The sequence below is a fragment of the Phodopus roborovskii genome, unplaced genomic scaffold (genome assembly GCF_943737965.1).
Source record: "Phodopus roborovskii unplaced genomic scaffold, PHOROB, whole genome shotgun sequence".
In the NCBI taxonomy this organism is placed as follows: Eukaryota; Metazoa; Chordata; class Mammalia; order Rodentia; family Cricetidae; genus Phodopus; species Phodopus roborovskii.
Genome location: NW_026126410.1, coordinates 39,094,571 through 39,120,150, shown reverse-complemented (window position 1 = coordinate 39,120,150; position 25,580 = coordinate 39,094,571). Strand labels below are relative to the sequence as shown.

Genomic DNA, 25,580 nt, shown 5'->3' with positions numbered 1-25,580 from the left:
AACAAATATTTAAGTTCATAAACTATGTTTGTCTAGAAGTTGAAACCTGGCTGAACAACTTAAATTATAACTGCTGGCTTGGAGACCATGTAACCTAATTGGTGGTGAGGAAATTGTTGAGAGTGAAGAAAGGTAAAGTTATTATTTAAGCTTTAAGTACAAATGACTTTTGTGGTAGTTTGAATGACAATTATTTCCAGTTGGTGGCACTGTTTGGGGAGGCTTAGGACAGAAAGACTTACAGAAGGAATTATGTCACAGGTAGTAAATACCCTGCCCCAATTCTCATTTTCCCTATGTGGTTCCTGGTGTGACACAAAATGGCATCAGAGAGCTTCCTGCCAAGCCTGTCTGCTGTCTTGCCTTCCTCACCATGGACCACCACCCCGAAACCCTAAGCCAACATAATCTCTTTCTTACATATGTTCCCTTTGGACATGATGTTTTACCACAAGAATAATAAGCAACTCGCATAACCTGTACCCATGTTGTTTTTAAAAGTCTCTGTACTTTTATTTTAGTTATCTCCCTTATGTGTGGTTGCTGAGGCTGGGAATGTAGTTCAGTTTGTCGAGAGCTTGCCTAGTATGAACTTTCCATCCCAGAGTGTGGAGATACAGGCCCAGCATCCCAAAGATAGAGGAGGTAGGATTACAATCCATCAGAGGTTCAACGTCATTCTTTTTTTTTTTTTTTTCTTCCCAAGACAGGGTTTCTCTGTGTTGCTTTGAAGGCTGTCCTGGAATTCCCTCTGTAGACCAGGTTGGCCTTGAATTCACAGAGATCCACCTGCCTCTGCCTCTTGAGTGCTGGGTTTAAAGGCGAGTGTCACCAAGCTTGACTCCCTACATAGTGAGTGAGAAGACAGTCTGGGCCACATGAGACTGCTTTAAGAAAACAAGAACAAAACAAAACAAACAAACAAACAAAAGCCAAGACACAAAACCCAGTGGGGCTACTGCTGGACCTACTTTCACTTGAATAATCCTGTGGGTCAAGTATTCCTGACTCCTGCAGAGAGCGAATGCAGGAGTCCACCAGCTCAAGGCCTGTTGTAAGTTCATCTTCGATGTCTTTTTGACCATCTGAAAGGAGACATAAAACAGTAAACATGACAGGGTAATGCTGAAGCCCTAAGTCAGCAGTTCTCAACCCCTTTGGGGGACTCAGACAGCACACAGGTCACAGGTGTTGCATGTCGCCTGCATTTCAGATATTTACATTATGATTCACAACAGAAGCGAAATTACAGTTATGAAGTAGCAACTAAATCATTTTTATGGCTGGGGGAGTCGTCACAACGTGAGGCACTGTGCTAAAGTGTCTCAGCAATAGCAAGGGTGAGCAACACTACCTTAGGCTATTATTTAACAGTCAAATATGACATCTGTTAGACAACACCTTTGCAGGCCTTGACGTCAAGCAGAAAAGCAAAAGTTAATCAATTATCTGTATCCTTGGAGAAGATACAGTTATCAGAAAATTCAGAGAAGTGAGACCCCCTCACCCCAAATTATGAGCTATCATGATAACTTCACTTAATTCTTACTGTCTTGTTTTTTTTCCCCAATTCACTTTTAGAAATCTATAGTTCATAAGAAAATTAATCAGTAAAGGTACATGTAGGAGAAGTAAGATTCCATCAAGCGGCCACACTTTACCTTGTGTCTGCCAATGAAACTGCTCCCCTGCTGAACTGCAAGAAAGAGAACACACAGTTGTAACGACTGATTCACAAGGAAAGGGCTCTAAACACTACACACAGGGACCTTACGGCAGGAGAGCAGGCTCCAAGTCTACACAAAGGGAAAAGGGCCCGTTGAGACAGAATCTTAATTTTGACCTATATCCTTCTTTGCTTCACAGAAGCACACTATAAATGCCACACTATAAATGGACTTTGTTGAGTAATTTTCATAAAGATAGCTCATCCCCCCCACCCCAAAATCCAATCCAATATCTTATGGATAATTCAGGTTTACTCATTGTGGATTATTTTGAAATACAAGGCTGCATAGTACTAGACATTGTAACAAAGCCTAATAAAGAAATATAAACCCCCATTTTATTAAAAACAAGATAAAATAACTTTTGCCTTTACTTCAGCATTTCCTATAAATTATTCTTTCTAGTTGACTGTGTGGCTCAAATAATGTAACTTAAAAATAATAATGTATTACCACCAACTGAATGTATATTTTGAAATTCCTAACAATGTATCGTATAAAAGTGATCCAAATAGTTGTTCCTATCTATCTATCTATCTATCTATCTATCTATCTATCTATCTATCCATATCCATCCATCCATCTACCTTCCATCTATATATGAAGGATAAGTCAGTGATGTTTCAGGTAGACCCACAGAGATAACTCATTTATTTTGCATGGCTTTTTAACTATAAAATAGATAAATACATTTGAAATTTCTGGTTGTGAATAACTTCCATTGTATGTTCTTCTAATAGTACTACTCCCATTTTCTGTCAATAACTGACAAGAAATAGGGCTATCTGTGGCAGATAGCATCCTGAGAATGGTTTTCTACATGTATTTCACCAGATTTTTGCCTTGATCAAGCAGCTTCCATGAATGGCTCATCAGTCCCTTAACAGTAAGTGGATTTTAGACCCTTAATTTGTACCTTAGAGGCAGCTTCTGAATACATTTATGTGGGAAAGGGGAATTCTGGTATAAATCAGCACTCAGAAAAGCCATGATTGATGTAAATGAGAACAAGAATGGTCCCTTTAGAAATGAGTGACTATTATAGGGTGTCTTGCTCCTGAGCCAACTAATATTAGCAAAATGGAAAATTTTTTTACAATGCTAAGAGCTAAAGACAGATCTGACACATGAAAAGGTAACTACAAATTCATTTCCATGAAGCTCTTACATGCATTAAAAAGATACAGCATTATACAAAAGCTATTTCTAACCTCAAAGTTCAACCCTTACCATGGGAATGCAATACACAAGTCAATATTTTTAAAATGAAAGGCAGCTTCCCTTAGTAGGTAACATAGAATATAAAACTGTTTAATATTAAAAATTCAAGAATCACCATGATACTTCTTTAACCATAGCCACCACGACTATCCTATTTCTTTAAGAATACTATTTATCAAGCATTTGGTGTCACGGTTCTAATATTATATATCAATACCATTGGCCATTTTCAGAAACCACACTAGAACCTGGGCATTCTGAGTAACTCCAAGTACATATTATTTATATCACAATCATCTGTAGCACCTCTTAAATGTATAGGTGATGCCCCACCAGAAACCTAAAAGCTCAGAAAATATGTAGGCTTGGCTAAATGTCTGCTGTAAACATTAAGGTTATACAGTCCTTAAGTGCTATGAATGTCAGAATTACTAGATAAGACATTCATTGTTGGTTTAGTGCTGATCCAAGCTTTGTTATTCTGCATATTAAGACTGGACAAGCTTTCAAGGTGGCATAACCTTCTAAGTGTATATGCCATCAATTTGTAATAATAGAAAACATTCTCTTACTGTAGTGGGATGAATAGTGGCTTTCCCCAAAAATAAACTCTAGATAAAAGTCTTGAAACTTGTGCAAGGTAAAATATTTGTACAGAGTGTCTTGAGGATGAATTATCACTTAACAGTCATCTGTCAGGTCTTCTCCAGAAGATATTTAAATACAATATCCTTATATGAGACTTAAGAGGACCCACAGGGACATGGGGATGGACAAGTAAAGAAGGGAGCTAAGACTGAGGTGACTCAGACACAAGCAAGTGGAAGCCACACAATCAGGAAGAGGTTTGTGGAGGTGGTAGAGGAATTTCCTCTTCTGTTTTGTAAGGAATCATCACCTAGCTGACACAAGAGCTTCCAACTTCTGCCCTCCAAACTGTGAGAATAAATGTGTATTGTTTTAAGTCAGGCAGATGAGGTGATGTCATGGCAGCCTCAGAGAACTCTACTACTACTACTACTACTACTACTACTACTACTACTACTGTTGTTGTTGTTGCTGATATAAGGAAATAATTGCTACTATCTCCATATTATAGCAGGCAGAAAGCAATCTAGGTATTTGGTACTAAGACCTAGTATACAGCAGGTCCATATTTCTTAACCCTCACCTATTTTTTTTCTTTCTTTTAATAGCAGAACTTAGAGATGTTAAGGACCACATAGCTACTAACAGTCTCATCAAGTCTTTGAACTAACTTGCACAACACCACAATGCCAACCCCTCATCCACAATTCAAAGTCACTCACTGGGGTGTGGAGGATGGATGCTTTGTAAGCTTCCTGTGTCTAAAGCAGTGCAAATGAGTGAACCACCCCTTGGGGTCATCAGCATCCTGTTGTCTCCCTGTGGGTCTCTGGGACTTTGACCCAGCCCATGATATGTAGATGGTAGTCACACAAAGCCCCAAGGGAAGAAGAGCCGGGTGTCATTTCCTGCCCCAGCACAGAAGGGCAGGCATAAGTTCTCCGATTTTTCTATCATCTTAAGCCCTAGGTTGGGACGGGTCTGTGAGAATGGACACTTCTACCAGCCTGCACAGAACACAGGTGAGAAATAAGGTGTTGTGGTGTGGAAACTCTGGGGTTGAAGACTGACAGTGTAGAAGTCACATCACACCAATCACTAGAGGAATGTGTCATCATTGGTGTTCACGGGTAGTTCTTCCCATTTGACTGAGCCCTTGCAGAGGATGGGGCTAGATGGAAGTGGCCCAAGGCAATATTTGCAAAGAGAAGGTGGGTCCCCTGCTTTTGCTCATTTGGGGGTTCATCTGTTCCTCTATGATAATAAGTGAATCACTGCATAACATCATATGACCACATACTTATTCTTTGTTTCTTCTCTTTCTAAAGTGTTTCAGGTTTATGATGCTACAGAAATTAGAACGAATATTTTATTATTATTATTTCTATTATAATAGAAAAAAACCCCACTCTTGATGGTATTAGAGAAATGTCCTCTCAGGAAAAAAGTCATATTCCTTTGGGGCAGACAAAAAGCATTAATCACTTCAGTGGCTTCCTTGATTTCTTTCACACAGCTAAAATGCATTAGCAGTAAGACTGATCACAGAGTGCAGACATCCCAGAGGAATCTGGCTTGGATTTTGTTTCCTTAAGTACATACTTTCCTTTCTCTGCTCTGGGATTCCATGTAATTGCATGTTTTATGTACTTGATTCCTCCCCTTATGACGTGCTATAAGGTGAACCCATCTTTAAAAACAAAATCCCAAAACTCTAAGTCCAAGTATTCATTAAATGATCAAGGACAAGGCCTGTGTCTCAGATATCCTCATATGCAGAATTAGGGATTACCTGCAGCAAACATTCACAATTGTATAAATAAGTTTAGTACAACGGATAAATCCATTTTTGGAAAGACATAATTCATTGTTGCAGACTATTAATTTAAGGGGTTGTTACTTTTGTTTATGCTCTGGAATATTTGTTTAATGATGCAAAGATATGCATGGTTAAATAAAATTTACCTGCAGTCAGGAGACTGGGTCAGCAACTAGCTGACAGGAAGCTGTAGGGAGGAGCCAGGTGGAGAAGGGTTTATAAGGAGGGGCAAGAATGAGGCGGAGGACTTCTTGAGAGATGCGAGGAGGTGAGGTAGGTGAGCTGCTTGCTATTCAGCTTCTCTGGAAAGTGGGATTCTACCTTAACCTTTGAATCTTGAGATTTTAGTGGGACAGAGATTGAAGTAAGTTTCCTTAGTAGCTTTGAAAGATTCAGTGCCTGAGGAAATAGAATTCCCTCAGGTTTCGGCTCTAGCTGTCTGGCCTGGCCGCTGCTGGTAGTGGAGGAGCTGCACTTGCTGAATAGGATAGCTGTAGCTTAAAAGGTTGAAAAAATTTTAAGAAATTAATTTTCCCCCTCCATGTCAAATGTGAGGAAAATCACAGAATTCTGCAAAATAATGAAGTAGAGGATATGAGAACATTTCTATTTAGCAACCAACAACTTTCCTGTTCTGCGGGCATGAAGTATGTGTGTGGTGAGGCTAGTTTAGATCGAAAATCACCGTAACCCTCCTTCAAAGTGGTTTCCACCATTGTCTTTTCTGATGATCACATCACCCACCTATGGGCCATTTCTAATAAAGAATATAGATGAAAGTTCAGAGGTTTTCTTAACGTCAGAAAAAGATATAGAGCAAACCATTATTACTGATACTTTCTCTCTGATGGACCTGCTCTAATATATTTTCTTTTGTGACTTTCAGATGCCTGAAGCATCAGTCTCCACCCTGAACCATGCAGGGCATTATTGCTCCCAACACTGTTCAAAATGAAATAAGGGTACAGAACTAGGAGACTTTTGTTAAGTTTGCCTTGATGCAGAGCATAGCACCTAAAACATAGGCCAGCTGAAGTGGCTGTAAAATAAATTGCTTCCAAACTAATGTTTGATTCTAACCCTACAAGAACCAAGGTCCTCTTATTGATGCCATCTGTGTATCTTGACCCTGGCTTTAATAGAAAAATAGCTTTTTGTAGTTAATTTTGCTCACAGTACCTCACACATGTAGGCAGTGACTGAAAAATAAAATGACCTTAGTGAAAAGTTTTAGATACTGTGGGAATGCTATGTGTGTGGTGAAAATGAGGAGAAATTGGTTTGTTTGGTATGTGGCACTTTGTTATGGCCACTGTTGCTTTTTCATATGTGCATTCTGTTTCCTAGTCTGCTGGGGTGAATACCTCTTTTTACCCTTTGGTTACTGTCTATGGCTTCTGTCCCTGAAACACCCCTAGTTGAATATTATAGTCATAGTGTGATAGGGAGACATCACTAGATTACCCTGACTTTCATTATAGTTTGCAACTTGAATGTTCCCAAAGGCTTGTGGGTTAAAGGTATGGCCCCAGGGGGGCATTATGGAAAGACTGTGGCATTCTTGAGAGACTCTCTCTCTCTCTCTCTCTCTCTCTCTCTCTCTCTCTCTCTCTCTCTGTGTGTGTGTGTGTGTGTGTGTGTGTGTAAGTCATTGAAGATGACCCCAAACAGGGATTGTGGGACTCTGGCCTCTTCTTGTCTGTTGTATGAGAAAAGTGGGGTGAAGAGTTTTTTGTTGTCAAGTTTTCTCATTGTGATAAGCTCAGTAATGAATTCAACCAATCACTGAAAGAAACCTACAAATTTGGGTGCCAAAATAAACATTTTAACCTGTGTACATTAGTTATTTCAGGTATTTTGTTTCAGGATTGGAAAGTGGATTCACATAAGTGCCAACAGGATAGGGTTGTCTACAATCAAGTGTACAGAGCTGAGAGGTGCTCTATCAAGAGTCCTGTTTAAGGAGTTCGTATGCAAATCAACTGGGCCTTTGGCATATCTGCTGTCTAATGGACAGTTTCTTCTTTTGAAAGGCAGGGATATATTTCTTATAGAGATTTATGAAAACTAAGACTGTAAAGAACCTAAGCCCATAGAACAGTGATAGGAACATAGGATTTAATATCATGAGGGGCATCTTGATTAGAATCACAAGGAACCAATGCTTGGGAAAGAATGGCCAATTCACAAAACAAAGGGAGCTTACATGGGGCACAGAATTCAAATTGTCTTTGCTTGGGGACAGCTAAATATTACCACATGACTACATCACAGGTTCTGCAGAATTTATGCTTTCACCAAAACTAAAATAAGCACTAAAACAGGGATATAGGATTTAAAAAGAAAGGAGGCTTGCTTTTGAACTGTAAGTTTCTTCGACCAGTGCCATACAGGCTGTCTCTCCTGGCATTTGCCACCACTTTTGCTATAGTGAAAACCAGCAACATTTTCTGTTTTCAGAACCATGTGAGAAAACATACAGGACTCAAATTGCTCTTAGGAGTTTCTTTTCAGTTTGAGGCAGAAGAAATCCACATTCCTAAACTAATTCTGTTGGCACTGATGACTGACAAAATACGCAAGCAGTTGATAGAGCAAAGCACACACGATCCCCCAGGGTAGCCTGAGTATAAGTTGCCCCTGTGTGTATCACAAAGGGCCACAACTCTGTCACATGTGGGAGGGAGCCAGCTAGAGCTAAGCAAGATAGAAAAAGCATGTATTCCATTTGGGTTTAATTCTTTTGCAATAAAAATTCCAGTCTGTCACAACCACAAAGAATTAGCCTAAGGCTCCATCATCCAAAACTGTGTTAGCTACACAAAAGCTGAACTCTTACCATGGGAAGGAAATGAAATCAAGTTTCTCTTCTTGAAATTAATTTGATAGCTTCAGAGTTGATTGTAGCTATATTATAAGAGGCATATTATGTACACTATCCAATATTGAAAGCAGCAACAAAAATGGTGTATTATAAAATATGAATTTCTCATGCTGTATCTCCTTCCATGGATCCTGAAAACCTTCTCATGCATGGGCTAGAAATTATTTTTTAAATGATTTTACTAGTACATAAGGCAAATTATTGTACTTGGAGAAATATAACTACATTAGAAAATAAACTATCATAGTACTTCTGCCAGTGCGCATTCCACAAATTTGAGTATAGTAAATTATAATTTTTGATTGCCAGGGCTCCTATTGTAAAGTGCTGTCCAAAGAATTTAAAGAGCCATTTGTGTAGTTTATATGTTAATACTACTGTACTGTACATCGCTACATGGATCAGTTAACTTTGGCATTCTTTGTAAGTCACAGTCAAAGGTTTATTAATTTGAGCACTCTATTTTCTGATTCTTGGAGTTCAGAGCTCTGGATCTGGAAGCTGGTTGCTCATGACTGTATTTTAAAGGAGAGAGTGGGAAAGAGTGGTTCCTATTTGCTGATAGATGTGAAGATTTCCAAAGTGACAGTCCTCTAAGTTGTCCCCATGAAAATACCTCAACTCCTGAGTAAAAAAGAAATTAAACTCCTGTTCTATTGCTTCCTGTGACTGTGTGTATGAGTGTGGAACATGTGTAGGATTCACTTTTCTATTACTTTCAGGTACATAAATCTCTCAGCTTTTCATTCATCTATTCTACACACACACACACACACACACACACACACACACACACACACACACACACACAGGTAACATGAATATACATACTCTAGTCTTCATTTCCTGAAGGGTCATAGCAGTCTTTGACCATATAAGCCACTAAACCTTATCCAGAGGTTTAGTGAAAAACTAAGTGGATGTACAAATATTTATAACTACCAAGGGCTGGAATACCAGCAAACATAACTCATCAACAGAGCAGTGAGTAGTACCAATAAATCACACATGGAAACCTCTACAGCAAAGGAAAGGATGGCTTTTTATACACAGTGGGTAATGTTTCTCAAATAACTAAGGTGCCTTAAAGAAGAAGTCATTGTCTTGAAATACAAAGCTAGAGGACCGGAGATTAATGATGGCCAAGTATTAAGGATGGGTAGGATGCAGAATAGGTGAGCCTTGTAATGATGTAATTGTTTTAAGCTGACATTTGTAGTGGCACACACACAGAGACAGGGGTGGAGAGGGGGAGCAGAGAATCGAGAGGGAAGTACATTAAAAATAAAAAACACTGGAGTCTGGAGTATACCAATGCCTTACATGTTAAATTGTAAAGGGAACCAGGCAAAGTTGCAAGTGAACCTTCTGTGTAAATTATCTTGTATTTTCATGCACCTGTAACTATACACAAATAAAAACCAAAACAAAACTGGAGCGTGGTTTGACAATGCTTCATTTTCTTTCCCCTGAGTTTTCTTTTTTCTGGTATAGGAGATGCTGTTTGATTGTTCTCCCATGTGATATAAACTAAATGCAATGAAGATTGGGGATACTGGTATAATGACAGAGAAAGGGAGGGACAGAAAACATGAATGGCCAAAGGGTGTTGTTTATTTGTGATTATCCTTTTGCTGTTCTTCCTTATCAGAGCTGACTGAACCTGCCCAGGTTCACTGAAGCTTTGTTCTATGAATTAGGTGTTATCCCTACAACATAATATAACATCACCAATCAGGTGCAAGAAGTGAGCTGTCATTGGTGAAAAGCTCATGGCCTATAACTAAGATTCCCTGCTCATCAGGACACAAAATTACTTTCCATCGTTGTCCTAGAATTTCAAGGAAAACTTAAAGTGATATTTTGGCTTCATATATTAGAAAGAAATGCAAGTTGTAATGCATGTGCTTTAAATCCAGAAGATTTCTCATAATGCAATGTATTGCAGTACTGCCAACATTTATTAAAGATGGGCTGTTGCCTGGTAGATATTCTCCTGTTCTTCCCAAAAATTTGCAGGTCCCTGCAGAGCCCATTTTTTCTGCACATCTCATAAACTGCTATCTGCATACCTGGAAATTGCTCTTCTTGAATAATTATATGTCCATTGCTTTCCATATATATTGTGCTTAAAATTAAAATCACAGAATTAAAACTACTCTCCAATGTTTAGTATAGAATATTTGGAATTGAAAGACTATATCAGACTGTTTATCTTTTGCAGGTATAAACCAGCTGTTTATTCTGAACTACTATGCTCATGAAGGAATGAAGATTTGAATAAGAGTTCTTGATAAACCACAGTGATGCTTGGCAAAACATGTCAAATTTTTCACAGAGCCGCAAATTAAAAGACTTTAAGATATTTAAACACCACTCTAGTTGACAACATTTCTGATTATTTTCCATTATAAATGTCCTCTGATGCCCATTCTCCTAACTGTCATGGCTGGAAATTGGTGTTGCTTCCTGTGCAGTGGTACACAGAACTCTGTACCTAGAGGATAGGAGTGATTCTCTCCATTCAGGAGAGGACCAGGTGTGTGAGTGGAAGAGCTATGTACAATTCCAGTTCATTCACATGCAGATGATCCCTTCTGGAACCATGAATGAGACTCGGGGCTCATCCAAATTATGCATGTGCCTTTAAGTTCAGAGTAAGCAGGAGTGCCAACAGCTCCACAAGGCCAGGCTTTGCCTCTGAATCCGAACTGGCTCTAGGTGAAGAAGACAAGATCTTCTCAGAAATATGAGCTACCAAGGAGTTATCTCATCTCTCTTACTCTTGTCAGCCAACACCCAAGATAAAATGATGACCAGGGGTTAGTGGGGGAGGGAAGTCACAGAAGCCACAGCTGGGCTTCATCATTGACTCTTTTGACTCCTGGGTAAGAGTCGAATGCTGAACAAATGCATGTCAGTGCACAGTGAAACAAAACTGGGGGCGACTTTGTGCAGCGCTTCCCCTGGAGGTGGAGGAGCCCAATGCCCACATGTGCACAGCCACAGACCATGCGATCTGGGATTGCAATGCTGAAGTACCTGAGTCAAGCACTCTGGAGCAGAACGGTATAAACAAAAAAATCTATGCTGATAATGCTAAATTCTTATTTCTCTTTCCCCATTTTTCTCTGACTTCTTACTTCTAGGATTTAAAATACATGCAACCATGTCTTCTTTTTAAAGTGGGTTTTGAGGGATTGCTGCTCATATTCTTCTGCTTGCAAAGTGTGATACCAACTGATCCATCCCTCAAGTCACTTAAATACCTTCAGTAGCATCTTTCCATGAGCTATTTACATACTATATTTACATATGGGATGGGATGTGACAATATGATATGTGACTGATAGATGGTATGGCAACTAAACAATATGAAGTTCTGAGGGGCAGAGTACTAACAGACCTTCATGCTACCTTTCAGTTTCACTGAACATAGCTGCATCTCCTCAGACTGGCAGTGACTCCATTCCAATCAATTATGTACTACATAGCTGTGATTGATAGTCTAAAGCAGAATCTAATCAACCAAACTCAGCTCATAAGCTGTCAGATTGTCTACTGATTTGAGGGCAAAGCCTGGCTCTTCTGAAGAGCTCTGGTAGGTCTGTGGGGACACTTCCAACCTGCCTTGAGGACTTCATCTCAGCTGTCTGTTTTCGTTGTGTGTGATTCAGTTAGGTCCATGTGAGTCAGGTTCTGCATCTGTGAGACTACCCTTGCTTTATCACTTTATCAAAGCATGCTAAGATAATTTGTGTTTGGCTTCACTGAACCATGAGATCCTTGAAGACAGAGACCCAGCAACATCCCCTTTGTAGCTGACCCCAGGAAGCTCGGGGACTGGAACTCATGAGTAACTGTGCTCTTGGGTGGGAGTCATTATGGTGAGGCAATGCAGAGTTTCTCCTTCCTAAGTGGATCCTTGACTTGTTCTTGAAGAAATCCATCTTATTTGGACATTCACTGAGTCCAGCATGGCTGGAATAAATAAGTCACCTACGTGTAGTGAAAGTTTTGATGGACAAAACCTTGCTGGGAATAAAAACATTCACCAATCAGGCATGCCCTGCTCTGCCCCCTTCATCCTATATGGTCAATACTTTAAGAACACTAACTATATTTAACATTGTACTGATGGAATCACTTATAGCAACAGTGAAATTTTAATCTGTATTTTACACATCTAAATTTACACAATGGATTTTGTCTTTTTTTTTTTTTTTTTTTTTTTTGGTTCCTTAACTATTTATTATTTGAAAATTTCAATCATGCATGTGTGATGTGTTGATTAAATGTACTCATTCCTGTCTTTGTGCTCATGGGTGTGGGCTATCTACTGGAAGACAAGTGATTATCCTTCCTCTAGGAGCCACTGATTGCCAATGTCTTCCCAGCAATGGGTGGGACTTTGTTATACTCTTTCCAGTCCATGCTTGGACTTTCGTCTGGCTTGATCTTGCAAAGTCTCATTCATGTAAGCACATCACGTGTCTACCTCACTCTTCCTGGGAAAGCCAGAGCCATTGGTAATGACAGCCATCTTCTCTTAAAGTCAGTATATTCCTTTCAAAGACAGAAAGTGAAAGTATTTCTCTAGGTCCTGACCAAGGGTTCCATTTATACACACAATAAGAACACACTTTCCAAATACCACTGAATTTTATCCTTCTTTATTGTAAGTCTTCAGTTTTCAGTTATGTTCTGTCCAGTGTATAAACTTGAGCAAACTAATTTCCCCTCTCTAATTAAGCCCTTTGCAATATTTCACTCATTCAAGATTCTTGTTCAATGAAACATCATTTTCACTTATCAGTGTTGTGTGATGTGTTCCTAGTGTCTTCTAATTGGGGACAATTATAAGAAGATGATAAATGTAAAGTCAGCAGCAACATTTGTCATTACCATATCCCTGCTCTGCCCCTCAGGACTTCCTATTTGTTTAAGACAACAGAGTGAGAGCGAGACTTGACGAAGGAACCACACAGGAAGCACACTGCCAGCCAGGACATCCTTCATTTTGATTTGTTGGTTTAATATGGCTTGAGAGGAAATCACAAAATCTTCCTCACCTGAGATGCTTAATGGTCTTAATGCAGCAAGTGTGTGTTGTTGACTTAGTTCTTACCCTACTCCTTGAGTCTTATAGCCCTGGACAAATTGCTGCACAGAAAAGACACTGTGTGTAATGATATGCATGTATACATATGTTCTAACGAAACCTGGTGTTTCATAAAGTAATTATAAGCAACTTAATTGAAAATGAAAATAAAAAGGAGCTCAGGGGAAGTGACTGATATTTTTGCATAAGTGAGGTGAGAGAAGGGTCTCTAGGAAGTGGGGTAAGGTTGGAACACATGGTTGTCCACCAAGTAGAAAATCCTGCCCATCCCCAGGGTCCAGGATTCCTTCATTTTCCTTTTGTAGTCAGGAAGGAATAACAAGGAAATCAAATGTGACCTTTGCTTTCTTTTACTTGTAATTGATGATAGGCTTAATCTGATTTCTCTACTGAAATAAAAAATGTAAAATGATTCTTTGAAATTGTTGCATTAATGGAAAAGACACAGATACAGTGGGGTGAAATGTTGGTGTAGAAACCAACATTCATACATGTGAATACATATGTGATAGAGAGTTCTGTCTCTCTCTCACACTCACACACACACCAGGACTATGCAAAACAACAACAAAAACAACACCATCCTTTATGCCCTAATTTGGAATGGGGACATTTGAGAAATGTCAGTGTCTAACCCTAGGGTTAATGATGCACAGGGAATGAAATTTCAGTTTGTCTGGCAGGAATAAACTCTGCATAAGGGTCATACTTCATGTCTCTCATTTTCTTCCTTTGTAGAGATTCAATCAAGAATTCTGCATTCTATCAGAAGGAACTGTATATTCTGTAGGGATGTGCAGTTGAGTCTATGAGATTTAAAGGCTCTCACAACTGTTTAAAAAAAGAGTAAGCCTGTACTATGTGTTAAAGTAGTCCGAAATATTTTTTTTCTGTGAAGTCAACAGTATCTTGCAGCTGTTCTTTACTGAGATTAATCTACATAGCAGGGGATTTGTATGGACTCTTTCTTTTCTTTTTCTGTTTTTCTTCTGGGCTCCTTTTTGGAGGCTGGTGTTAAATTACTTGAATGCCCCTAGTTTGTGTTCAACAACTTAAAGTGAAAGTTGACAAAAGTCTTTGGAGGTGTACTCAGCAAAGCCCACCATCAATCCATGGGAGTGTCAAGAAATCAAACAATAACTACTGGACTGATTCTCCACAGCTCTGGGAAGCAGTTAATCCTTACGAAACAAGTCTAAGTAGTCCACTAGTCTCCCTCTGCCCACAACTCCAGCCTTTAGGAAGAAATGGTAGTATCTCTACCTCTCCTCCTCCCCTAGAGCTGTGACCCATTTATAGTAATAAAAGGAAGGAGTTAGAAGCAGGGGACTGGAACTTTTAAATTTCTAACTTCTGTAGACTGGGTCTTAAGAGATCTTCAGCTCCTTTTAATACACAGAAGTACCTCCGAGACACCAGCTTCCATACATGATGTTTGGCTATATTATGACAACCATGCAATGAGAAAGCCCAAGCTGGCCAGCTGGAGAGACAGGAGCTGTGCAGAGGTGTACTGAGTTGGCAGATACATGAGAGAAATGGTCTTGAACTTTTACTTCTGAGCTCAGCTGACAAAGTGAATGACCTTGGTTAATGCCACAAAGGATGGGAGAAATCCCCCCATATGCTCCACTTAGAGTCTTTACCCACAGGATCTGCAACTAGTCTGTTTGTGTTCCTGCCCTGAGCTTGGGAATTATTTGTTAAAGTGTAACTGATAATCAAAACAGGTATGCACTGAGCACAATGCTCCTTGGCAGCCAACACTAAGTGAAACTGCTCAAATGACTGGCTAGTACATGTACTAGTTGTATTGAATTTTTGCAAGGTACTTTTATCCTCAAGAAAAAGAGAAGAAACAGTGGGTTAGGAATCGTGCATTGTCTTCATTGCATAATGATTCAATCTTGCATTTAAAAGAAGCTCTAGATGCACAGCATACTCTGGATTTCTGAAACTAATATTTAAAGAAAATTATTAAAGTACTAAGTCTTATTGCTTAGAGAAAATTATAGTTCAGAATGGAAACAACACACAAAATATCAAGAAATAAGGAACACAGAATGTGATGTAAATCAGAACATATTATGTGTGTTAATACTTGGACTGGAGAGAGATTTTTCCTCCCAGATTTCCTGCACCAGGCAGGACATCTGGACACAAACATCATTTGAGTCAGGTCTTGAAAGAAACGATGGGACAAAGTCCAACAGAAGAAAGAAAAGGAATTCTACAGCCGAATTGACATGGTGGAGTTACAACATGAGACAAACATGATGGAAAAAAAATGACTTATTGAAGTCAGTTTAACATGTCTAGATGACACTACAGGTGCATGGAAAGGACTGTGTAGGATACCAGATACTATCATGTTATTTTGGTGTGAGGCAGCACGTAGGTCACTGTGTCAGCCATACTGTGATGCTGGGGAGAGTGTGGAAAGAGTGAGTCTCTATCATGGGAGAAGCTAAATGACATGATGAAACCACAGTCACAAAAGGCACAGAAATGCTGTTCTGCTTTAGGGGCACCTGGCTCTGGACCCTGATAATTCTCTGTATGTGCAGGTACACATTTGAAACAGCATGCATCTTAGGTGCTCCTACAGAAAATGCAGTTGGAATTTTTTCTTTATGTAATGAAATGTACATGGGGAAATCTCTTGTAAAGTAACATAACTGTGTGTGTGTATGTGTGTGTGTGTGTTTCATGTCAAATTTTTATAGGAATATTATAACACAGTCATTTCAGTAGTAAACATCTATAGTACGATAATTCACAGCAACATTAAAGTGCCCAGTAGCACTAGTTATAATAGAGATTGGCACTGGTAGCAAACTAAGGTATTGCCTTATATCTAGATGGAGAACAATTTCTTTTAACTTTCTTTTTATTAATTCTTTGTGTCTTTTACATCATGTCTCCTGGTCTTGCCTATCCCCCTCCAAAAAATAAATTTTGAGAAGAAAGGAAGAAAGGAAAAAAAAACAGGAAGAAAGGGAGAAACTCAACATGGAATTTGCAGTGTGATATAATGAGTCACACAGAAACCCCTTTATCCTCAGATACATACAGGACTTTAACCAGAAGAGCCATTGGTCAGGTTCAAGATCCCTGGTCTCTTCTATACCACTGAAGTTGGACAGCTCACTGGGACTCCTCCTAACATCCCCTTGCTGCCCTGTGACATAGAGATCTTGCAGCCTGGGGTTCACAGTTCTGACTGCCCCTGTACTCCAGGAGATTACAGCTAGGGTAGGTGTTGCGGTGGGCCAACATATAACTGTGGTTCTGGGCCTGGATAGTTGCAGGGTTGGTGAGCCCACCAGAGTGAGCTCTCCAACATTGCCCTAGCTACTTCAACCCGTGTGTGGCGGCCACTCTTCTGAGTACTGCAGCTGATATAAGCAGGGACAGGCTTCCCACTCTTATAACCTCAGAGCCAGCTCTTCTATACAAGCTTCCTGTAACCATTCACTGGACTTTAATTGAATCAAATGGACTCAATAGTGAAATGTGTTTATGGTGGATGGAATAAGTTGTGGAAAGTGGATCTGTGTGTGACTTAGTAAGAAGCTGTGCCATTACCCCAAAAGGGAAGGTCCAATACTGTGCCTTCTCCATCCTTAATTTTGTTAATGGGCTCCATTGGCGAAATAGAACAAGAGATGTAGATAACTACCCATGGATAATTTGAAGTGTAAGTCAAGTTGGCTGGTGTTTAGGAGAGAAAAATAAAGGGAGGAAGTTACAAAGACTTATGCTAAGGTAAACTGCCAGAACAGGAAGAGGGTGCTGCCCCTGTGACCAACCAGAAATCTGTCCACCTAACATTCATGTACAACTATGAGATGCTCATTTGCTCAGTGGAACACATCGCATTCCACCTCTGTATTCCCTCACACCTGAATTCAGAGTAGAACATTGCAGTTATTCTAGTTGATGATTAATTTACTGTCCTCACATTGTGTCTTAGTTACTGTTCCATTGCTGTGAAGAGACACCATGGCCAAGGCAACTTCTATGAGACAAAGCATTTAATAGGGAGCACTCTCACAGTTTCAGAGGGTTAGCCCATTATTGCCACGGGGGGGTGGGTGGGAGGAGATGGGGAGAAGACAGGTATAGGGCAGGAGCAATAGCTGAGAGTTTCACATCCTAATCCACAGGCAGAGACAAGAGGGGGACGGGATAGGGGAGAAGGCAGAGGGAAGAGGGGGATGGGGGGGAGAGAGAAGACAGGAGAGGAGCGAGACAGAGACAGAGTCGGAGAGGGAGAGACAGAGAGAGAGAGAGAGAGAGGAGATGGGCTCGTGTTGGTTTTTGAAATCTCAAAGCACCCTCCGAGTGGCATATCTCCAACAAGGGTACAACAAGGCCCCACCTTCTAACCCTTTGTAACGGTTTATCAGCTGGGGATTAATGAGCCTATGTGTGTGGGAGAGGAATGTTTCATTCTCACCCAAACCACCACAGATTGCACCCTCTATATATGACAGGGAAGTTGCACCCATGAAATCTCAAAGATATGATACCTAAACAAGATCTGGACAATGACATTCCAATAGGGATGGGCAAAATCTCAGGGGGTCCCTCCCATCCCCCAACAGGTGGGATGAGCTACAGAAGAATAGTTAGTTTTACCTAGGGATAACCTCCCTAACTGGTTATTCAATACAAAGTGGTCAGCCCTAAATACTTATGGTGTAGGAGTGACTCTAAATGGACTCAACAGGTTGTATGGAGATGCCGCAATGTCTTTCTCCCTCTCGCTCCATTTCTACTTTCCTGGTCAACTGATGACGACTCACTCAAGCTGTGATTTGCTAAGATTCTAATATGAGAAAATAAAAACAGTAAGACAAGCTATTTACTTTAAGACTATTTCAATGTTTATGAAATGCTAAGAGGAAATAAATGCATTTCCAAATTCTCATGCACTATTCCTAGATAAGAACAGATTGGTTGTGGAGAATTCTGACATGAGAATTACTGGGCAGCATGCCTGATTTGAGAAGACAGAAATGTGTCTCAGCTTTTAGTTAACATTTGAAAACGCTCATAGTATTCATAGAATCATGAAGGATATATACCAACAGTCACTGTAGATTAACTGTAGTTCAGGGTAAAGGTATACTTTTAAAATGCATTTATGCCTATATATATATCAGACAAGTATAATATGGGCAGATAAATGATTCTTTAAAAAATTTCTGTTGAACTTCTAGGTACCAGAATCATTCCTTATATTGTCTAATCTATAAAATTGCAAAACTGTATTTTAGCTTTTATATGCTGAGCTTAAATATAATTTAAATATAATCATGTCCATCAATTTTGTCAATCTCTGTCTTTTGTGAAAACAGAATGTATATAAAATAACTGCGGTTGAGAGAAAGGGGCAGGGTTTTGGTTAAAAAATATGTAATTCTGTTCATCTGAGAGCTGAATATATAAAGTATTATTGAGTCAGTGAGATGTCTCAGTGAACATAATTGCTAGTTGTCAACTCTAGTCACCCAAGTGTGAGTCCCAGAACTACCACATATACGTGTGTGTGTGTCCCCAAGAAAAGAAATGCAAAGAACTAAGATCCCATTACTGAAGTATTGTGTTTTCAATGGTTAGGCTTTCTTTGGCAATTTCATAGAGGTGTGTAGGGCATTCTGTTGCTCTCACACTTCACTCTTGTAATCTTCTTTGCACCCTTCCCACTCCCTCACAGCTCCTCTCCCTACAATCATGCCTTTGATTTTCTTTTGAAGCTCACTGAGTAAAGCAGGGCTGTCTCTATGATCATCAGTTTGGAATTGTGCAGTCGCCATTTGGCATACAACCAATTTCTTTTAAATGGTAACGATTGTGCTACAAGAGGAAATTGAAAAAAAAAGCATACTAGGATCTTGCTTGCTAATTACTTTCTTGAAAGGTGTGTCAGACAAGTAATAACCAGGACCCTGGTGATGTCTTAGAATTATTCTTTCACCTATATGCAAGGTCTCAGAGTATCTGACTTCACTTGCCATGAAGAGTTGATAAAAATGCAGAAGGTGCTTCTCTAGCCTTTTGACACTGGGTCATTATGTTTACAATGTGCAAACATGAAAAGTGTTCAGATCTCAGCAAGATGGTAGAACACTTTCTGAAAGAATGCACAAAGCTCCACACCAGGGCAGGAGGGGAGAGTGGCAGTCAGATTATTAGTCATCAGTGACTTGGTATTAACAAAGTACTTTTTCTAACATACACTGCCATTTGCATAATTATGGATCATACTTATCTTCTTTCTTTGTGAATAGAATTTGACAAAATTTACAGTATCAAATATGCCCTTTTGGCTTTTTAGTTTGAGTTTTTCCCCAATGATGTCAGATATGAGAGCCCTTTATGTGTGTTTCCGTGAAATGAATTTTGATTTAATAAGATTATTTTTGAGAAAAAACATAAGTAATAAATATTTAAGGTAAAAAATCAGTAATGTTAAAAATATTTAAAACATTCAGACTTTTGTAAACCATAGAAAATATATGTGGACATTTGGCTATATTTTCCCCTATTACTACAAGCTAACATGAGTTTATATTAGCTATATTTTTTTTTCAGTATTTCTTCGGAACTTGAGTAAGTAATTTTTACTGACTTTATAACCAGACTGCTATGGATGTATTTTCATAGTCTCTCATTTCTAACATTCAGTTGAATTTGTTGTAATTTTACATGTTTGAGAAATTTTTACACCTGAGTACTATCTACATTTCTATGCTTCTGTGATAATTATCCATGTGAGGCTTTGCTGCTTTGCCTTAGACAGATTTCCAGAGATGGCATCAAAATGATTGAGACAAGAAATAAACTATTTTATAAACTATTTCATTGTTATCAACTCGTTTTACAAGTTCCTTCCCAAATAATACGGTTTAGAAGAATTCAAATTCAGTTAAGGTTCTCCAATGACCGAGTTTAACTTTAAGATTTATACATAAGACAATACAGAGATGGGAGTTTCAGTAAGTTAGGTCCCTAATTGCTTAACATATATTCACATGAGTATATAAAATCAGTAAGTTTCACACCAACTAAGTCTCAAACTGATTAGAATGCTGAAAAGTCTATTTGTTAATAGAGCACTGTATCTTTATTTTTGTTCTGCCAATTTCTCTCCAGTAATTTATAGAAGTAACCTTCTTAAATATTAAAAACAATACATATAAGTGGCTAATTTATTTTATTATGATCAACCTTACATAAATAGAGCAAGAAAGAATAACTATATTTCTCAGTGTATTATTTCCTTATTTAGAAAAATACTGTGGACCATTAGCCATTCTATGCTTCATGTTTTTATAAAAATATATCACATTGATTCTTATAAATCACTCAACTAACAACAGTTCAATTTCTTTCTGTAGTAATAGATATTCACCATGCAGTACTCCTTATAATTCCTAACTGATATCGAATGAGAAGGACTGAACAGCATTCTGCACTGATAGAACCATTAAAACCACTTTCAGCATTCTCATGCCTATTATGTTATGGGGAGTACCTACATGAAGTGCCTTAAGGGTAAAGAGTTGTGTCGAATGTTGTTCTTATAACACAACATATTGAAACTTGACCTGTATGTGGAAAAATATGCATGTGTATATTGAAGGAGCTGTGTCTATGATTGCTGGAAAAACAATTATGCGTGTGAATTATCATTTTATTTGTCTAATATCTTCTAAGGCTCATGTCTGTGCACATTTATTTATGTAATTATTTAATAGTTATCTTTAAGAAATGGAGAAGTTTTTAGATGCAATGCTGGTACTTCAGCAGTTTGACTGACATTTGCCTGACAATGATGATGTGACTGTATCATCCCTTTTATTGTCATTCCCGTGTAGGCATACTTAACTGTGTAAAGCCTTTTAAACATGTCTTTCTTTCAAAGCTCAGACAAAGGATAAACAGACACATTCGACATAGGAACAATTCTCTTGCTTAATATAGCATGGTAATAATATGTGAGTTTCACTAAAACAATTTATGTATTGAGATTTTCTACATGTCATTTCTGTGTAAGAAAGAGTAGAGTAGCTGTAGATACAGTTTTATAATTGAGAGACTGGAAAACCAGAGTATTTTTGTGAATACTCAAAATGTATTTTGTGTAGATTTTGTTTAGTGATTTGGTATTATAAAATACAAGAAATGATGCTAAACAGCAGAAATAAATGTTAGTGGAAACTATATACATTCAGGATAACAATTAAAAAATATTGTTTACTCTTGGTGGAAGAACAATGTATTGTTTTGAATTAGCTTTAAGTTTTGCCCATCGAGGGCCTGAATTGAGAGGTTTGATTAATGTATGTCTCTTCTGTAAAGGATTCTCAGTACTCTAAGTGTGAACTCAGGCTAAACATCAGCTGAAATGTGTTCTGGCTATGAATAGAAATCAGTGGTGAAGTTTAATGAGAGATAGTGTAAAAACAATTAGTGTATCATTCTGCCCTATGGTAATGATATTATCTATATCCACCTAATTATACCTATCATCTATCTATCTATCTATCTGTCATCTATCTGTGTGTATGTACATGCATGTGCAAACACTTCTATTTATCTATCTATATATGTACATATATAAATATGTATATATGTTCATGTATTCTTTGCTTTTCACACATACACGCATAATTCAGAATATTCTCCATTTTCTACTAGCAGTTGAAGAGGACAAAAGAAAGACAAGGGAGCATTAAAAAGAGTGTATGTTGATTTATTTATTGGCATTTTCTCAAAAATGTATCTGAAGATTATGCATTAATGTGACTCAGTGAAAAGTAATTGGTCGAGTAGAATTGGTATAAACCAGGGTCCCTGTTTCTAACAGTAAATTCAGACCTCTCTTTGACTTGATTCTCTAAGTATGTGTGTGTGTGAAGGGAAATGCATGCACACCTGAGTCTTTGCATATGAGTATGCAGATATATGCTGATTAAATTCTGTAGTTAAAATCAATTTCTCTTCTAGATTTATTTTCTAGTCCATTTTGATTTTTTTTCTTAGTCATCTATCTATATACTCCCTTTAGTTATATACTGTTACTTTAAGGGGCAAAGAATTAACTCTAAATAATGGAAGGAAAGCAATTCTATGCTGTAAGAAGGTATTTGAAAGTTTAATAAAATCAAGTTCAAATTTAGTCTTTGTTAATTCTCCATAGTGTCAACTTTAGAGAGTTTTAAACACTCTGTGTTACAGGTTTCTCCTCCAGGGAGACATTATAACATCAACCTTACAGTTGGGCATAGTCACAGTAGGCATTGGGTAGACATTTGTTTCTTTCTACTTCACCTGTTTCTTCCTCATTCATGCCACCTGTCCATTGGCTGCTTGACAATGGCACAATCTCACTTATACATATGGATAAATGACATGATTAATTACTCTCCATCAACAGTGTGGAGTGCTGGCTCAGTGTGGCTCACTCCAGAAGCGGTAATTTGGAAAGATGCTAACTGTGCTATCCTGGCATTGACGATGCCAAGCTTCAGGGCAATTAAAAGACTTAGAAGCATGCAGCACACAACAACTGACCAAATGCACTCTGTAAGTGACATGGGCCCTGAATGAGTTACTAGGCATCCTAGTTATATTGTGTTGCTAAAAACAGTCTGACCAAAAGCAGCTTATAGCAGAAATGGGTTTACTTCAGCTTACAGGTTACTGTCCATCACTGAGGAAAGTCAGGGCAGGGACTTGAAGCAGAAACTTTAGAAGAACAGTGCTTACTATCCCACTTACAGTATCATGGGTTGCTAGATTTCTTATACAACTCAAGACCATGTGCCTAGTGAATGGTGGTACCTATACTTGACTGGGCCCACCTATATCAATTAACTATGAAGGCAATCCCATACAAATAGGCCATGGATCAATCTGATCTGGGCAGTCCCTCAATAGAGATTATCTTCCCAGGCGACTATATGTTGTGTCAAGATGACAGTAAAGCTAATTAGGATGCTAGACTACTGAAGTACTCATCTACCTGATCACTCTAATAAGTTATCATCTTTTTATATAAAATAATTTGATCATATTCTAATTCTTTCCCTTCCCCAACTACCCGATATGAAGAATGCACAAACTGTTTTCCATTTCTTCAGGCTTGACTGCCCTTAATAACTGATTTTTTTAAAATATAATATTTTCTGACAGGTCTAGCCTTAAGTGACCCAAAGAAACAAGAGAAAGTTGTGGAGCTTAATGTGGAACAGGAACTTTTACATGTGTTCTCAGATGCTCAATAAGCATGAATCCAGTTGCTTCCCAAGCCCAGCTGAGTGTGAGCAAAACATTGGTGTGCTCTGTGATCCTCCACTTCAGCCCAGCAATGTCGGCTTCATTGTATAAATCAGGGAAGAGTGGCCAAACATGCCAGGATCTGACTGAGACAGAGAAGGCTCGTTCTTCTCAAAGAGAGTGTGTGAGTCAAGTAGTAGTAGTAGTAGTAGTAGTAGTAGTAGTAGTAAAAAAAAAAAAACAGCAGGAGAAGGAAAGACAACACTCCTCAGAGTTTAATTGGAGGGTGTTAGTATTCAGGCACCTTGGGGTTCTGACAGGATCATCCTCAGCTGCAGTCACTAAGAGCACCCCCTGTGCACATTCACTACCTTCCCTTTATAAGTTTAATTTTGTCCCCTAAAACACTTATATATATGTGCCTTTGTTTTTTTCCTGTTGCTGTGATAAAATAATTTGACTAATTAAGAGACAGAGAGTATCCTGGCTCACAATTCTAGATGTTAGTCCATCACACTAAGTGGAACCTTTGTTCAGAGGTCACTTAAAAGATGATTGGAACACACGGAGGTGACGTAGAACTTCTGGAAGACAGAGTTGGAAATAAGAAAGTACTTCATATTGCCTGGACATTTTGCTGACAATAAATTCTATAAATAACCATGAGACTGATTTTGTAAAGTGAAATTTCTCTCATCCTCAACAACCAAATGCAAATGTCACTATAGGAAGTGTATGTGCAGACATATAACAAGTTCAAACACGAATTGAGCTGCAAGAAATAGGAGTTTTGCCATGAAGCAGTTGCAGCACCCTTAGTCCTTCTGCAGAGGCCCCTCTGCCTCCAAGCCAGTGGACACTCTATGAGGTGACCCAGAGAATTCAGATTCTTACTCTAAACTGGAGAAGCTAAGAAATATGCCGTTTGGCTACAGGTTGTGGGAATGTCCAGGGAAATGTTCCTGCACAAGGCTCAAGCTATATCAGAGAGCAGGTTAGCAAAGGAATAAGCTGCTGGACCAGATGTAGAGTATAAGCAGTGACTCACATTTTAAGGGTGTCTATGCAGAGGGAGCAAGGTCACTAATGAGTAGGCACAGGCAGGGGTACACATCACCAAGAGACTACAGAGGTCTTTTCCTTAGAGGTGTTGGTCATCATGCTGGGATGGTGGACTGCTGGTTTACAAAGGATGCTAGAACTTCCTTAATATCAGTCTGATGCTCTTCCTTCCCACTCTTCCATTTCAGCCATACATCCACAGCCTGTTCCCTCAACATACAGCAAGCCCTCACCATGTGTTCTGAAAGGTCTCCATAATCACTCTAGCTGTTTTTACAGAAGAAGGATGAATAGCTTACAAACTTGCCTGAGGATGAGAATGCAAAGCTAGCCACACCATAGTGCTGGGAAGTGGTGCCATACACCTTTAATCCTAGAACTCAGGAGGCAGAAGCAGATGGATCTCTGTGAGTTCAAGGCCATCCAGGGCTACATGAGAGTGAATCAGTCTAAATGAGAAATAGAGCTCATGCCTCTAATCCCAGCTCTAGAGAAGTACATAAAATACAGGTCCCACTGCCTCATGTATTCAGAGATTTAGTTTCTAGTCACAGGGAAGATAGCATCTCCATTTCAGCCTGAGGTAGACATAATAGCTACTGAATGGCTGGATGCTTTGATTCTCTTTTCTTAATTTTGAACCTCAATATCTGTCTCTGGGGTTTTATTATTCATGCTACAAACATAAATAATAGTAATTGCCATATATTAAAATCTAGTATCACTGTGGCCTAAGCACCAATCAACTCAAGAGGCATTACTACTGTTGTCCACGAAGTCACCTACCCCACCTTCTATTTGTGGAACAAATAGTTCAGTCTGTCAATGAGGAGACACAGAAGTGCCCATCACTGGTGTGGGTGG

General features: G+C 38.9%; 1 protein-coding gene across 1 annotated transcript in view; it reads right to left on the bottom strand.

Moving 5' to 3' along the window:
- The window catches only part of Ctnnd2 (catenin delta 2), a 791,514-nt gene that overhangs the window by 386,205 nt on the left and 379,729 nt on the right, over positions 1-25,580 (bottom strand). Inside the window, exons 4-5 of the mRNA XM_051182606.1 lie at positions 1,662-1,696; positions 972-1,085 (exon numbers count right to left, since the gene is read on the bottom strand). Coding sequence (XP_051038563.1) covers positions 972-1,085; positions 1,662-1,696 — 149 coding nt within the window. The remainder of the gene's footprint in view (positions 1-971; positions 1,086-1,661; positions 1,697-25,580) is intronic.